Raw genomic sequence first — 17277 nt, 5'->3', positions numbered from 1 at the left:
GAGCCATAGTAACAAAAATAGCATGGTACTGGCACAAAAGCAGACATGTAGATCAATAGAACAGATAGAGGACCCAGATGTAAGTCTGGGTAGCTATAGCCACCTGATGTTTGACAAAAATGCCAAAAATACTCACTGGAGAAAAGATAGCCTCTAGAGCAAATGGTGCTGGGAAACTGGTTATGTAACTGTAGAAGGATGAAAGTAGATCCTTTTCTCTCTGCATGCACAAGAATTAAGTTCAAATGTGAAAAAGACCTTAATATCAGACCTGAAACAATGAAACTGCTAGAGGAAAAAATAGGGGGAGCCCTTCAACATACTGGGCTTGGCAAAGACTGAACATAACCCCAATTGCTGAGGCAGTAAAGCCACAGATTAACCACTGGGACCTCATGAAATTACAAAGATTTTGTACGGCAAAGGACACTGTGAATAAAGCAAAGAGACAACCTATTGAATGGGAGAAAACTTTTGCCAGATATACATCTGATAGAGGATTAATATCTAGGATATATAAAGAACTAAAAAAATTAAATAAGAAATCAAAAAACCCAATTAAAAAATGGGCTATGGAACTAAATAGAGAGTTCTCAAAAGAAGAAATATAGATGTCATATAAGCATCTAAAAAAGGGTTCAACATCCCTAGTCATCAGGGAAATGCAGATTAAAACTACCTTGAGATTCCATCTCACTCCTGACTGATTGGCTACCATCATAAAAACAAATGACCATAAATGCTGGCGAGGAAACAGAAAAAGGAACCCTTCTACACTGTTGGTGGGAATGCAATCTGGTCCAGCCATTTGTGGAAATCAGTGTGGGGGTTCCTGAGACAGCTAAAAATAGATCTACCATATGACCCAGCTATAGCACTCCTAGGCATATATCCTAAGGACTCATCTCTCTACCTTGCTCAACCATGTTTATTGCCACTCCATTCACTATAGCTAGGAAATGGAACCAGCCTAGATGTCCCTCAACTGATGAGTGGATAATGAAGATGTGGCACATTTATACAATGGAGTTCTACTCAGCGGTAAAGTAAAATGAAGTTATGAAATTTGCAGGAAAATGGATAGATCTGGAAAGGATTATACTAAGTGAAGTAACCCAGGCCCTGAAAGCCAAGCGTTGCATGTTCTCCTTCATATCTGGAACCCAGCTACAGATGATTGGACTTCTGTGTGAATAAGAAGAAAACTCAGTAGCAAAGACTAGTAAGGTAGAAAAGAGATATAAAGGGAAGTGAAAGGAAGGGGTGGGGGACTTAATAGGATGGCATTGTATGTATGTAAGTAAAAGAATAGATTAATGGGGTTGAAAAGGCCCAAATGAGGTCAGGGGAGGAGATTGAATAAAGGAAGGGTAGAGGGATGGCTACTCAAAATCTAAGAGGATATAAATAAATCATATGGAAACTTACTTCTTTGGACAATGGAACACTCAGGATCCGTAGATTGTCACTAAAAAGTTTTCAGTGCCAGGGATGGGATACCTTCCAGTGAGTTGTTGCCATGGGAGGTCCTTGATGCCCCCAAAAGATTACAGGCCTTTGCCAAGGCTCTTGGTTTCCCACCAGGACTAGATGGTAAGACCCTATTGCTGAAGACTCCACATACTTGGGTTGCAAGACCACTGAAAATTCCTGCTGGAACTGAGCTGATAACCTCCTCCATGTAGACTAGCTGACAGCTGGAAGAAGCCATTCTGCATGCAGTTCAATGGGAGAAAGAGAAATCACAGGTGAAGATACTCAACAGTGGACGCTGCAAGCCTTATATTTGGCCAGCCAGGCCAAATAAGCCAATGGGTGCAATAGTGGCACATCTATCATGGTGGAAACTATCTGCCCTCTAATTGGACTGGAGGCCTGCTCCATGAGATTGAATACATCCCTAATACTGAAAAGTTAAAACAGGGGTAGTCATGAGTCCTAGGGGTATAATGTTTACTGTTGTCTAGCTAAATGTATATCTATGCTCATCAAACTGCCCAGTAATCACTTCTCTTAATGTTCATCCCTATATATTAATGCTACTCTCACTTTTGGTAGAGAACCTTCTCTTTTCAGATGGCAGTGACCTTGGGATGACTCTGAAGGCATCATGGTGCTGGGGAAAAGTGACAGAAGCTGGGTGTGGTGGCACACGCCTTTAATCCCAGCACTCGGGAGGCAGAGGTAGGAGGATCGCCATGAGTTCAAGGCCACCCTGAGACTACATAGTGAATTCCAGGTCAGCCTGGACCTGAGTGAAACCCTACCTCGAAACCCCCCCCCCCAAAAAAAAAAGTGACCGAGGAGTGCTCAGCACTGCAGTATCTGTGTCACTCCTTCCAAGCTCGGGGTCCGTTGCAGAAGAGGTGGCGGAAAGAATGTAAGAGCCAAAGGAAGGGTAGGTAGGACTCCTTACAACGTTTTTCTCCAGACACAAAATGGCCTGGATATCCATGACCTCACCTGACCCTACCTACACAAGACCATCATAATAGGTGGAAAAGATCACATCATCAAAATAAAAGAGAGGCTGATTGAGAGGAGGAGGGGATATGATGCAGAATGGAGTTGCAAAGGAGAAAGTGGGGGGGAAGGAGGGCATTACCATCGGATATTGTTTACAATCATGGAGGCTGTTACTAAAGAATTATTATAGAAGCAATAAAACAACTTTAATCTTGTGTGTAAAATTCATGAATTGCTGTTTTGGTATTAGTGCACAGCATCTGTTATGTATCTTTTTTCTTACTATTTTGGGAGGGTTAGGGGATTTTTGGTGAAGATGGAGCACAGGGTCTTGCACATGCCAATATTGAACCATACCTCAACCCTTAATTTTTTTTTTTCTAGGTAGGGTTTCACTCTCGTCTAGTCTGGGCTGGAATTCACTCTGTATTCTCAGGGTGGCCTCGAATTTACAGCAGTCCTCCTACCTCTGCTTCCCGAGTGCTGGGATTAAAGGCGTGTGCCAGCATGTCCAGTTTATAATCCTTAATTTTAACAGTAAAAGTGAATTAGAGAAATGAAGTTATTTAAACCAGTATTCTTATATTTTCTTTTTTTTCTCTTTAAATATTTTATTTTATTTATTTTACTATTCTTTTTTAAATTTTTATTAGAATTTTCCATGATTATAAAAACATATCCCATGGTAATTCCCTCCCTCCCCCTCCACACTTTCAACCCTTTGAAATTCCATTCTCCATCATATTACCTATCCATCACAATCATTGTACTTACATATATACAATATCAACCTATTAAGTACCTCTCTTTTGTTTTTATTAAAAAGCATTTATTTATTTGAGAGAGAGGAAGAGGCAGAGAGAGAATGAACGAGAATGGGCACACCAGGGTCTCTAGCACCACCTTGTGCATCTGGCTTACATGGGACCTGGGGAATCGAACCTGTGTTGGTTCTAGAGGCAAGTGCCTTAATTGCTAAGCCATCTGTCCAGTCCATGAATCAGTATTCTTAAGATCCCAATATTATTCACCTGTACTAATGTTTTAATTATGTCTTTTGTTTTCCTAAATAGGTGGACAATCTTTATCCTCAACCTGGCTGGGTTGAAATTGATCCTGACGTTCTCTGGGCACAATTTGTTGCTGTAATAAAAGATGCTGTTAAAGGTAACTGGACTTATAAAAATAACAGTAGTCTCCACAGAATACTTTGTGGGTTTTTTTTTTTTTATATTTTTATTTACTATTCAAGATAGAGACAGAAAGAAGCAGACACAGACAGTAAATGTGTGTGCTCCAGGGCCTCCTACCACTGCAAATATCTCCAGATTGCATGTGCCACCTTGTATATTTGGCTTTATGTGGGTACTGGAGATGCAAACCAGAGCCTTCTGAGTTTGCAAGCAAGCGCCTTTCAACACTGAGCCCTCTCTCTAGCTCTTAGTATAGTTTCTCGTAAGAGTTCTCAGACTTCTGTAGCATTTTGTGGATTTCCAAATGTATATTGATGGTATTTTGGGGGGGAGGTCACAATTTCCCACTATTTTATAGTGGAAATTTGTGGTTTACAGTGAACACTTTGTGAAGGAAAGGCAACAGCAATTGTATCCTTGCTTGTTCCTTTTCAGCTGTGATGTAAACAAATGCTTCCCCTCCTCAATTCTAGGGTGTAGCAGGTACTCATTTGATGCCCTGATGGGGCCAACATTGCACAGGGTTGTGAACAGTTACCATATCCAGTTCCTATCCTCATGAATGCACAATTGACATACCTTTATTGCAAAATGAGTTTTGTTTTGCTTTTCCTTTGTGATCATTTACTGCAGTATGTTCTGCTAGACACAGTGTGGTCAAAAGTCTTAGCTCCTTAAGAACATGTCTAGTTGTATAACTGTAATCCTAGCACTCGTGAGCCTAAGGCAGGACAACTGAGTTTGAGGCTAGCCTGGGATACTTAGGAGACTCTTTTTCATTGTTACTGTTTCAGAATCAGAAGTATTGTAGAATTCAAGATGCTGGGTATAGCGGCTTAAACTATAATCTTGGCACTCAGAAGGCTGAGGTGTGTTCAAAGCCAACCTGGGCTAGAATGAGACCTTGCCTCAAAAAAAGAAAATAGATTTTTAAAAAGTTAAAGAATCAGGTCTTGGTGTAGCTCAGTGGTAGAGCATCTGCTTAGATGCACAAGGCCCTAGATTTAATCCCTGTTTCTTCAAACAAAACAAAGGTACCAGGAATAATATAGTGCACATTCATTCACTCATCTGCTAGATTTAAGCATACTTCTGCTTTCTTTACAATTCTCTTCACATATTTTTAAAAATATTTAATTGCTTATTTGAGAGACAGACAGGTAAGGTAGGAAGAGGCAGATAGAGAATGGGCATGCTAGGGCCTCCAGGCACTGCAAACAAACCACCTTGTGCATCTGGCTTACATGAGTACTGGGGAATCGAACCTGGGTCCTTAGGCTTCACAGAAAAGCACCTTAATCACTAAGCCATCTTTCCAGCCCTCCAAATGTTTTCCCTGAGCTATTTGATGGGTAATTATGATATAACCTGTCACATCTAAATGTGACAGCATTGTCTCTAGAGAATGAAAGCATTTTCTTAAAACTAAAATGTATTTATCTTCTATAGTATTGGGCATGAGACCTATAAACACTCCTGTTTCCTAGTGCTTAGACTTTAGTGTTCTTTCATCTCAGGAAACAACTTTTTATCCATTTGGACTCTGGCTGAAGAGGAGACATCGTGTGCAGCTCCCAGTATGCTCAGTTCCTTTTTGCTTAGTTTTAAAAGTTCAGGCCACTTTAGTAACTGACCCTCATTTTAGAGTTAAACTCAGGTTAATAGTTTTGGAAGAAATACCATATAGGAAGTGGTATATATTCCTCACTATTCAAATTGAGGTTGTCTCAAAATTTCCCAGAAAGATAAATTGAATTTCAAAGAATATAGAGGCCGGGGAGATAGCTCATTCAGTAAAGTGCTTACCTTGTAAGCATGAGGATGTGAGTTTAATCTCCAGTGTCCACATAAAAAGCCAGGTATGATGGTGTGTGCTTATAATCTCAGCACTGTGGAAGTAGAGACAAACAGATTCTTGGAGCTTGCTGACTAACCAGTGTAGCCTAATTGGCAAGTTCCAGGCCAATGAGAGGTTCTTCCTAAAAAAAACAAAAAAAACCCCGAGAAAACGGTAGATGGACCTGGGGAGATGGCTCAGAGACAAGAACACTTGCTGTGAAGCATGAAGGCCTCAGAGCCTTAAGTTTGATTCCACAGTATCCACATACACAGCTGGGTATGGTCACGTATACCTGTAACCTCAGTTATGTGGGGAAGAGACTGGAGAATCTCTGGGGCTCCCTGATCAGCCATTCTGGTAGCTCTGCATTCAGTGAGAGACTCCATCTCTAGGAAAAATGATAGAAAACGACACTTAAGAGCCAAGCATTGTGGCTCATGCCATTGGGAGGCAGAGGCTACTACCATATTATATTATGTTATATTGTATTTTATATTCATTATTTTATTATTATATTGTTGTGTTGTGAGTTCGAGGTCAGCCTGGGACCACAGAGTAAACCCCAGGTCAGCCTGGGCTGGAAACAAAAAACGAAGAAAAAGACACTTGAAATGTTCCTTGGCTTCTTCTTGCATGTACATGGGGCACATGAATCTTCACACATACATGCATGTAACCACACACATGACATACACAAAAAAGGGGGGAGTGGATGGTGCCTCAGAGAGACAATGGAAATTATTCTCTGACCTCCATGTACACACGCACTCACCCGCGCGCACACACATCTATACACACACAAAAAGAAAGAAAAGAAAGCCTATCAGCTGAGTGTGGTCACATGTACCTATATAATCCCAGCATTTGGAAGACTGATACAAGAGGATGGAAGGTACTGAGAACTGGTCTCAAAAAACTGTCAAAAGCACATTTTTATGTTTTAGGAAATTGGGATTGTGTTTTGTATGTAGCTCAGTGGTGGAGTGCTTGTCCAGCATGCACAAAGTCCCATGCTCTATCCCAAGCATAACAGAAAGTAACAGAAAAAAAATTAAAAATTTATGTTAGCAAAATATGGGGGCTTGTGCCTAAAATCCCAGCACTGAAGACGCTGAGTCAGGAGGATCATTGGGAATTCGAGTCCAGCCTGGGCTGCAAAGTGAATTCAAGGCCAACCGGTGCTACAAGAGTGAGAACAAAGGAAACAAAATTAACTTTTTTGTTGTTGTGTTTTCAAGGTAAGATCTCACTGTAGCTCAGGCTGACCTGGAATGCACTATGTAGTCTCAAGGTGACCTCAAACTCATGGCGATCCTCTTACCTGTGCCTCCCGAGTGCTGGGATGAAAGGTGTGTGCCACCCCGCCTGGCAAAACTAATGTTTTAATTTCTATACTTAACATCTATCAATTCGGTAATAATATGGTCTCAGCTTCAGTAATTACTAGGGATTTATCGTAATCATTGTCAGCCGGCTTCTGGTATAGTTGCTTATTGACTAATTTAAGATCTAGTTTTCACTGTTACCAGTGTGGAGGGGGGGGATGTAATTTTGAGTAGCGTTTGTTTTTTCTAACATTTAAAGCAAAAAAAGGGGGCCTGAGCCAGGCGTGGTGGTGCATGCCTTTCACCCCAGCACACGGGAGGCAGAGTTAGGGGGATCGCTGTGAGTTCGAGGCCACCTTGAGAATACAGAGTGAATTTCAGGTCAGCCTGGAGAGAGACCCTACCTCGAAAAACAAAAAGGGGGGCTATTTTGTCATTATTAGGATTTTTTTTCCTTTTAATTGAAAAAAATTACAAAATAATCTTATGTAGTGCTTTTATTGTTACTAAGATGTTTTTGGTAAAGACTTCATACTGTATTGCTGTGAAGTCAAACGACACTGGCTTCCAACATGCTTTGTCTGTTTTGCCTTTAGCTGCAGGAGTGCAGATGAACCAAATTGCTGGTCTTGGCCTGTCAACACAGAGAGCAACTTTCATTACGTGGAACAAGTAAGTGCCTGGCGTGGCGAGCGCTCTGCTGCTGCGATCATGCTTCAGTGAGTTGCTGTTCGGGAACCTGCCTGGGGAGTTTCAAGTTTGTGAACTGAGGACAGTTTTGCTTAGCTGAGAGAGTCAAAATGGGCTTGCTGTGTGATCCCATGTGCCCCGCCTGTCATCTGAGCTGGACATACACAACATGAGAATAATGTGATCACAGTGCTCGCATGTACTAAAATTGGAATGATACCAGAAAGAAGTTGGCATGGTGGCATGCACCTGTACTTTCAGCACTCAGAGGGTGAGGCAGGAGGATTACCTGAGCTGCCTGAACAGCATAGTGAGGGTCCCCCAACATTGAAAAAGAGAACCTGAAGTAACAATAAAGAGATTGCAGTTGTCATAAAAATGCTCCATTTCTCTTGGTGTGAAGGCTAATACTGACGACGTGGCAGGGTCTAGAGTCTCTAGGATGCACGCCTGGGCATGCCTGAGAGGGAGCTGCGGTCTGGGTTACTTGAGGTGGGACGACCTAGCCTAACTTTAGGTGGTGCCACACCATGGCCTAGGTTCCAGACTGAAAGTGGCATGAGGCCCTTTCTCCTTTTTCTGTCTTTTTCAGATAAGTAGGTAAATAAGTAAATGATTTTTGGAAAGGAGAATGTGAAGTGAGCGTGGACATTCATGGCTGTCTGCATGCTGACTGTAGACTGACCATGGCCAGCAGCTCGGGTGGACTGTCTCCCAGAATGGCAAGCCAAAATAAAACCTTCCTCTGACACTGCTCCTGCTCATAGCAACAGGAAAGTAACTCGTGTATTTGGCTTTTCAAGCAACATGAAGATATAAAAAAATTACCTTATACCTAAAGAGAGTCAGGAAGCCTTAACAAAATGTGGAAATACACTAGTCATTTATATTTTTAGATTTGTCCACATTTCGTTCTCTGCAGATTATGATGTACACATAACTTAGACACAACTCTAATACTATAATAGCTCTCTTAAACACATACCCATACTATTCAAGTTTCATTATCTGGTCAACAAAACAAACCTTTTTTTAAGGTGTTTTGTGTGTTTTTACAAAAAAAGAAACTGAAGTTCACAGGAATTAAGTCATTCAGTTATATGGCTCAGTTAATAAATACTTCTTGCATGTTAAAATAATGAAGTTTTATTGCATTCATGGGTCCCAGGAAGCCACTGTTGTGTGCCACGCTGGCAGGATCTACAAAGTCCCCAAGAGCAGTAAAGACAATACCAGGTGGTGCAGGTCAGAGCCAGCGACAAGTCCTTGTTCCTCCGAGGGGACCGACTGGACCCGGTGCACAATGCAGTGTTCACTCACGTCTGTCCAGCACTGCGGCCTCCCTGCGCTGTGTTCCTTTTGGTTGCTGTGTGTGTTGAGATATGTTTCGCTCTGAAGCCTAGGCCAACTCACAACTCACACGTAGCCCAGACTGGCCTCAAACTCGCGATAATGCTCCTGCTCCAACTACCACACCTGACCCTGCTTACTGTTCTGACTTTTCCCCCGAGACCGTGGTGCATTCCTGTTCTCATGTCTGTAGGAAGTGATTTAACTTCTGTTTGCTGTAGGCACTGTAAAACTTTGAACTGATGTTTTCTCCTGTCACTCCCCTGCCCAAACCAGAAAGCTCAACATTAATGTTTTCCAGTCCTTAAGTTTTCATTTTTTTTTTTTTAGTTAACCTTTTTTTTTCTTCAGGATATTTAATCAATGACGGGGTTAACTTGCTTTCTAAAATAACTAAATGTTATTTCCATCTTTTTGCTACTTTTATCACAACCTGTTTGTTTCTTTAGTCACAATGTCTCAGGGAGGTTGCCAGCTAACCTGAGATCAGGGTGTGTGCCTCTGAGTCATGCCGGCTGGAAGCCACGCAGTCACTGTTGGGCTCACAGGGAGTAGTTCTCCAAGCTGGTTGCAGAACTGGGTACAAAGGTAAATGTGAATGCCAGCCCTGGAGGGACTTACAGTCTCCCTATACGAGTAGGTACACTATGTTCTGTGGGTTGTTTTTGAGGAATTGGTCTCACTCTAACCCAGGCTGACCTGGAACTCACTTTATAGTCCCACACTGTCCTCAAACTCAGAGCAGTCCTACCTCAGCCTCCCAGGTTCTGGGACTAAAGGTGTGGGCCGCCAGGCCAGGCTGCGGCTCTTAAATTCTTTCTGTCCCTTGTTCCCTCTATGTTCTCTGACCTGTGGTGTGGCAGAGATGTCTCATTTAGTGCTCAGCTCCCAAGAGCCTCTTTTTTTTTTTTTTTTTACTTTATTTATTTATTTGAGAGCGACAGACACAGAGAGAAAGACAGATAGAGAGATAGAGGGAGAGAGAGAGAATGGGCGCGCCAGGGCTTCCAGCCTCTGCAAACGAACTCCAGACGCGTGCGCCCCCTCCAAGAGCCTCTTATTTTCAACTTTGCTGAGTTTTGAGCCTCCCCATTGTCCACCACCGTCTCCACAGTGAAACTTCCCTGGCTAGTAGGAGAGCAGCGCTAATGTTCTTCCCAGCCCTGTCCTGCTGAGCCCTGGCAGGTGTAGCAGACGTGACTCATCCATGTTAGGTCTGGGCTTTCTCCTTGACGAATCTTGAGTCTCCATAGTATTCAATATCATCTGTAAAGAGAAGCTTCTCTAAGCACAAGTGAGAACAGCAAATCCGTGAGCATAAGTATATATATTTAAGAAGGCAATTGATGGGCTCAAGGTATCCAGTTAGCCAAAGACAGTAGCAGCTTCCTCTGGGGCCTAGTCCCTTAAAGGCATAGACTTTTGACTTCGTTTTCAGTACTAAGTATGAGTTCCTTCCCACTAAGCAAGCCTCAAGTCCAGTCAATGATCAACTGGTTACCTCGATAACTTATGTACCATTATTGTACCAGTGGGCAAATCTTGCCTGGCTCATTTGTCGTGTAGCTTCCATGATCTAGTACTTGCTGAGACGGATAAAATATTTAAATTATATTTCTTATAAGCAGGTGGTGTGTGTAGTAAGTGGGATGTGTGTTGGATGTGTATGTGTGTGCATGCCCTTTGTACACACATAAGGGCTAGAGGAAGACTTTCTCTATTGTTCCTCTATCTTAATTAACTAAGAAGACAGAGTCTGTCACTGAACTTGGAGCTCCATATTTTTCAGGTAGACGGGCTCTCCAGGAAGCCCCAGCCATTCTGTCTCTGCCTTCCTCAGCACTGGGGACACAGGTGTGCATAGCCACATCCAGCTTTTTACATAGGTATTGGGGGACTCAGGCCCTCATGTTTACATAGCCAGTGCTCTTCCCTGCTAAGCCATCGCCCCAACCCCAGATTTTTCTTTATTGTATAAACCTTGCTAATCATAGTAGGTTCCCTCAGGTTTGCAGGTTTAAAGTTGGGAGGTATAGAAATAGGCTTGGGGCATTCTAGATACTGTGTTATGTACAACATTGTAGGTCAGGAGTTTTGTGTTTTTAATCTGATTATATCAGGATAAGCACAATGAAAGGAGAAATCATTGTCTTTTTTAAAAAAAAGGGTTTTTATTTATGAGAGAAAGTGTGTATGTATGGGCATGCCAGGGCCCCTTGCCACTGAAAACAAATGCCACTTAGTGCATCTGGCTTTATGTGTGTACTAGGAAATTGATTTCAGTTAGCGAGTGCCTTTAACCTCTGAGCCATCCCACCATCCCACCACTGTTCTGTTTTAAACTTTAAAGTTTTTTTAAAAAAATTTTTATTAATTAGTTTTGTATTCAGCAAATACAGTCAGTTTGGTACCATTATTAGGCTCATCTGTGACCTACCCCCTCCCCATAGCCCCTCCTTGTTGAGGTATATGGGTCATGCATTGTGGAGTTAGCCCACAGTTTTGGGTAAGATAAATGTCTCTGTATATATCATGACCTAACATGTGGCTCTGACATTCTTTCCGTCCCCTCTTCCGCAAAATTTCCCTGAGCCATGTTGGGTTCATTTTTGGTCTGCTTCAGTGATGAGGTGTTGGGAGCCTCTGGGGCTCTGGCTCTCTGATTTGGTAGGAGTTGATTTTTCTCTGTATTGATCTCCTTCCCCCTTGTGCTGGTATCCGGTTCACCAGGAAAACAGCACCCTTCCTTGTTTTGCCAATTTTTCTTAGTTTTCTTATTCAGCCTTTTGAGGTAAGTCATCCCTCCAGCCCACCACTGGGGTTTTAAATCTTGATTTTTTAAAGTATATAGAATATCTTGAAAGATACAATACCTGGCTAATGTCACATAATTGGTTTTATAAACTGAACACATTGATTAACAAAGAGTAGTCATTAGAAAGCTCCATTTAATTAAGTCCTATTTTGGAATTATAGTGTGACTTTTTATTTTGCATTTTCTATGGCAGAGAGTGAGAGAGAGAGAGAGAGAGAGAGAGAGAGAGAGAGAGAGAGAGTGTGTGTGTGTGTGTGTGTGTGAGACAGAGGACTGCTTATGCATTCTAGGCAGCTGCTCTACCAATATCCCCAGCTTTCCTGTGGCAGATCTTTGATATGGTATTTAATTCATACTCAGCCATTTCTGTCTTTCTTAGGAAAACAGGTCATCATTTTCATAACTTCATTAGCTGGCAAGACCTAAGGGCAACTGAACTTGTGAAATCTTGGAATAACTCTCTTATAATGAAGGTAATCCTTTCTTATCTTTTGTGATTTTCTTTTTTGTATGTTTCTCTATCTTTCTTGTTTTAAGGCATTAAGACTAAAATATACAAATATACATTCCCCTAAACAGTGAAATTCAATACTGGCCCCCAAAAAGTACATGTGGCAAACTTACTGCTGTACTTCAGAAAGTCTGGAGGAGGCTTGGAACTAGTTTCACACAGAGAGAACTCATGTTTCTGCCCTTGACAAGTGAAAAAAAAATACAGGCTACTTGGAACAAGTCAACCTCATTTCATGGCCTTTTCTTATAAAGTAGATAATAGCAGTTGACATAAACAAATAGAAGACTATCATACTCTTAACGTTATACCTGGCTCTTTGGAGGCCATTAGTAAATGACAGAGATGATGATGACAGCAAGAATAGCTGTGGCATCACCACCAGCTCTAGCTGTGTTTCTTCTCTGAAGTCTCCCTCCCTCCTACTGTAGGGTTACTGAGTAAAAAGATGAGATAGTTTTCCCACTCAAATGTGGTCAGCCCTGTAGGGTTTGACGGTATTGCTAATGTTCAGTGTGGATTATTTTAAGACTTTTAATGCCTCACGTGCAAGCACCTTGTTAGCAATTGTACTGTTACTAGATGCATGTCAGTGAGTGTCTGTAGTGTCAATTCTTACTTGATATGTTTAAAGCCATTCATTTTGTTTCAAGTTTTTGTTTATATATATATATATATATATATATATATAATTTTTTTTTTAATTGGTTTTTCAAGGTAGGGTTTCACTTTAGCCCAGGCTGACCTGGAATTCACTATGTAGTCTCAGGGTGGCCTTGAACTCACGGCGATCCTCCTACCTCTGCCTCCCGAGTGCTGGGATTAAAGGCGTGCACCACCATGCCCAGCTCAAGTTTTTGTTTTTTTGAGACAGGGTCTCACTCTACGAAATACATTTATTTCATATAAAAATAAATATGAATATATTTTAGAATGTAGCAGCAGTGTACAAGTGGAGCAGTTATACCATGATCCCACCTACATTGATTGTTCTGTTAGTTTAATGTGTGTGTGTGTTTATATATACTACTTTGTGAAGCAAAATCCCGGGTATTCATATTTATATGTAAGACACAGAGCTGGGTGTGATTGCTCCTGCCTGTAAATCCAACACGTATAGGAGGCTGTGACAGGATGATTACTGGGAGTTCCCGATTAGCTGGGGCTATAGTTTTAAGACCCTGCCTCAAAAAAAAAAAAAAAAAAAGCCAAAAGAAGGGGCTGGAGAGATGGCTTAGCAGTTAAGCACTTGCCTGCAAAGCCTAAGGATCCCAATTCGAGGCTCGATTCCCCAGGTCCCATGTAAGCCAGATGCACAAAGGAGCATAGCTCGCTTGCAGTGCCTGGAGGCCCTGGCATGCCTATTCTCTTTCTCTCTCTCTCAAATAAATAAATAAAAATAAAGTTTAAGAAAAAAAAGCCTAAAGAAGCTGGGCATGGTGGCACATGCCTTTAATCCCAGCACTCAGGAGACAGAAGTAGGAGGATTGCTGTAAGTTCAAGGCTATCCTGAGACTACAGAGTGAATTCTAGGTCAGCCTGAGCTAGAGTGAGACCCTACCTCAAAAAACCAGAAAAAATAAGTCAAAAGAGGGAGAGAGAAAATAGAAGCTCCCTCCCCCAAAGACAGCATTATTTCAAGGAGTTGAAACTAGTGATAAAGAAAATGTTATGAATCCTAAATTGTCTAACTTGAAATTACACAATTTTAGGGCTAGAGATGTAACTTAATAGTAGGTCACACCCAGTAGTCACCTTTCTTAGATGCTAATGGTTTATTGATGGAGGCTCTTGGAAGCTGTTCGGGGATATTGGTCAGAGCTGGCACCAAGGTCATTAATTGGGCTAAGGCTAGCCCCAAGCAAAATGTAAGGGCATAGTAGCCTCTTGGAACCATTGTTTTCTTCCAGTCTTCTCAGGCACTGTTGCACCCTGTCCGTCCTCATCCTTCCCCTCATCTGTTCTGTGGCTGAAGCTTCTCTTTAGTGCAGCACAGACTCCCACGTCCTGTAGTTTTGCACTGACCACACCCCAAACCCCTTTCTCCCTGAAGTTGCTGAGGACCGAGTTCCATCTTTGCCAGGTGCTTTTGTTCCCAGGGTTTGATTCACTGAAACAATTTTAAGCTGTTTTAAGATTATGAACAACATCAAAATATTTGGGCTCTGAGCTCTCAGCTTTAAGTAGATGGTAGTATATGAAGAGCAGTGAATGAATGCTGTCCTACTACTAACCAGTCTAGGCTTATCGAAGACAGAGAGACGTACATGCACACGTCCTTGTGAAATAATTTTAAAAATAGAGCCTTCCCTTTTGAGTCTTTCCCATCACTTTCATAGTTATAAGTAAATAAGTACAAAATAATTTTTAAAGTTTCTATTGATAATATACGTACACATAATGCATTTTGATCATAATGTTCAATTACCCTCTTTTGTCCTCCTCTCCCCACTCCCCTCCATGGAACTCCCTCTTTCCGACCAGCCCCTCTTCTACTTTGCTGTCATTTTGTGTGTGTGTCTGGAAGATATCATTCCAAAGCCCTTCTCTCCATCTTTTGGCTCTTTCATTGTGTTTTTTGTTGCTTTTTCGAGGTAGGGTCTCACTCTAGCCCAGGCTGACATGGAATTCACTACGCAATCTCAAGCTGGCCTCAAACTCACAGCGATCTTGTTACATCAGTCTTTCTAATGCTGGAATTAACGGCATGTGCCACCATACTCTGCACAATCCTTTTTTTTTTTTTTTTTGACAACCTCCATATATAAAGATAATATCTCCCATGATCATAATCCCTCCTACCATTCTTCCTTTGTTTCCTCCCTAAACCCCCTTCACTGAGTCCCTTCATTCTAACGAGTCTCTTTCCTTTTATAAGGTTTAGAGAGATTTTATTAGATTAAGGAAAGGAAAGAGAAGAAACTGCAGGGAGCTCCTGCCATGTGGAGGACAGGAGGGGTCTCGGGCCATGTGGGAGTGGGGTGGAAGGTAGGGGTGGGAAGGCTTACCAAAACCAAGAGCGACAGCAGCACTAATATATGGATGGGCCAAAACATATATGTTTAGAGGGCAAGATGACTTGACTTATTTGTTTTGGGCTTTTTTTTTTCTCTTCATAATGAATAATATCTTTATTTTAGTTTATGTACTATATCTTTTCAAATAAGCAGATACACAAGGTAGTGAATGCATATATCTTTTCAAATAAGTTGATATTTTAAGTCTTTTTACAATTTGATAAGTTTGATGAAATTTTTTCACACAAAGATTTGATAACCATTGTTAAACAGTGTTGTGTCATTTGTAAAACGTACATACATACAACATTAGTTATAGAACCTTTCCTGTGCATACATATTTTTTTCATACATATTTTTTATTATTAATTAGTTTTGTATTCAGCAAATACAGTCAGTTTGGTACCATTATTAGGCTCATCCGTGACCTACCTCCTCCCCATGGTCCCTCCTTGTTGAGGTATATGGGTCATGCCTTGTGGAGTTAGCCCACAGTTATGGGTAAGATAAATGTCTCTGCATATTATGACCCAACATGTGGCTCTGACATTCTTTCCACCCCCTCTTCCGCAAAATTTCCCTGAGCCATGTTGGGTTCATTTTTGGTCTGCTTCAGTGATGAGGTGTTGGGGGCCTCTGGGTCTCTGGCTCTCTGATTTGGTAGGCGTTGATTTTTCTCTGTGTTGATCTCCTTCCCCCTTGTGCTGGTATCCGGTTCATCAGGAAAACAGCACCCTTGCTTCTTCTCCAATTTTTCTTAATTTCAGCCGGGGCCCTTTTGAGGTATGATGGGGTGGTTCTCTCCTTAGGTTCTACATCTATCTGAAAAAGAGAAGCAGATTTTCTAACGAAAAGTATGTTAGCAGCAGGACAAATGAGATAACTCTTACTTTTTTAAATATAGAATTTAATAGGTGTAGGCCCTCTTGTAGCCCATGATTGCTGGTAGCTTGATAATGGAGAGTGGGCTTATGTTTGGATATGGTTCTGACTTGTTTCCCAGCTCCAACTATGGGTCCCGTACCACTGAGGGGATAAGTTATATTTTTGGCTTTTTAAAATTATTTAATTTTAAAATATTTATTTGTGGAGGGAGGAAGAGGGAGATAGAGAAGAATGGTCATGCCAGGGCCTCCAAGCCACTGCAGACGAACTCCAGATGTATGCATTCACTACCTTGTGTATCTGCCTTACATGGGTACTGAGGGATCAAACCTGGGTCCTTAGGCTTCACAAGCAGGCATCTTAACCGCTAAGCCATCTCTCCGGCCCCTTTTTAGCTTTTTTGAGATAAGGTTTTGGGGTTTTAAAAATCATGATGGCCTTGAACTCACCATAGTCCTGCCTTATCCTCCTGAGTACTGGGATTAAAGCATGTGCCAACATATGTGGCTCTAGGGGTTTTTTGTTTGTTTGTTTGTTTTGAGACAGGATCTTGCTGTGCTGCCCATGCAGGCCTTAAACTCCTGGTCTCAAGGGATCTTCCTGCTTGGCCTCCCGAGTAGCTTATGCTGCAGGTACCTGTCACTGTGTGCACATAAAAAAGAGTTGTTTATGTAAGTGCCTGTGTCTCTGGTGCTTATTAAAGTAGTTCGTGGTAGCTGTTACAGTCTATGTTAGAATACAGATTGTTTGGGCTGGAGCGATGGCTTAGCAGTTAAGTTTTTACCTGTGAAGCCTAAGGACCCCAGTTCAAGGCTTGATTCTCCAGGACCCACATAAGCCAGATGCACAAGGCGGCACGTGCATCTGGAGTTCATTTGCAGTGGCTGGAGGCCCTGGCATGCCCATTCTCTCTCTCTCTCTCTCTTGCTCTCAAATAAATAAAAAACTAAAAAAAAAAAAAAAAAAACTTTTTAAAAGAATACAGACTGTCTGCTTGATATCACATTGCTATTCTTTATTTTCTTCAGTGTTAAAACACTTTCATAAGTTGTTAAATGAGTTCTTTGTTATTGAACTTGTTTGTATATGTATTATCAAAAAGACGCCAAATACAGGGTATGGTGGGCTCTGTCTTTATTCCCAGAACTAGGGAAGCGGAGGCAGGAAGATCAAGAGTTCCAAGGC

At 41.6% G+C, this 17277-nt stretch overlaps 1 protein-coding gene across 1 annotated transcript in view; it reads left to right on the top strand.

Moving 5' to 3' along the window:
* The window catches only part of Gk5 (glycerol kinase 5), a 92585-nt gene that overhangs the window by 19180 nt on the left and 56128 nt on the right, over positions 1-17277 (top strand). The window contains exons 2-4 of the mRNA XM_012949895.2: positions 3540-3633; positions 7421-7496; positions 12059-12152. Of these exons, the coding sequence (XP_012805349.2) occupies positions 3540-3633; positions 7421-7496; positions 12059-12152 (264 nt within the window). The remainder of the gene's footprint in view (positions 1-3539; positions 3634-7420; positions 7497-12058; positions 12153-17277) is intronic.

The sequence above is a fragment of the Jaculus jaculus genome, chromosome 17 (genome assembly GCF_020740685.1).
Source record: "Jaculus jaculus isolate mJacJac1 chromosome 17, mJacJac1.mat.Y.cur, whole genome shotgun sequence".
Classification (NCBI taxonomy): Eukaryota; Metazoa; Chordata; class Mammalia; order Rodentia; family Dipodidae; genus Jaculus; species Jaculus jaculus.
The sequence above is the reverse complement of the archived record's forward strand: the minus strand, read 5'-3'. Positions and strand labels throughout refer to the sequence as shown.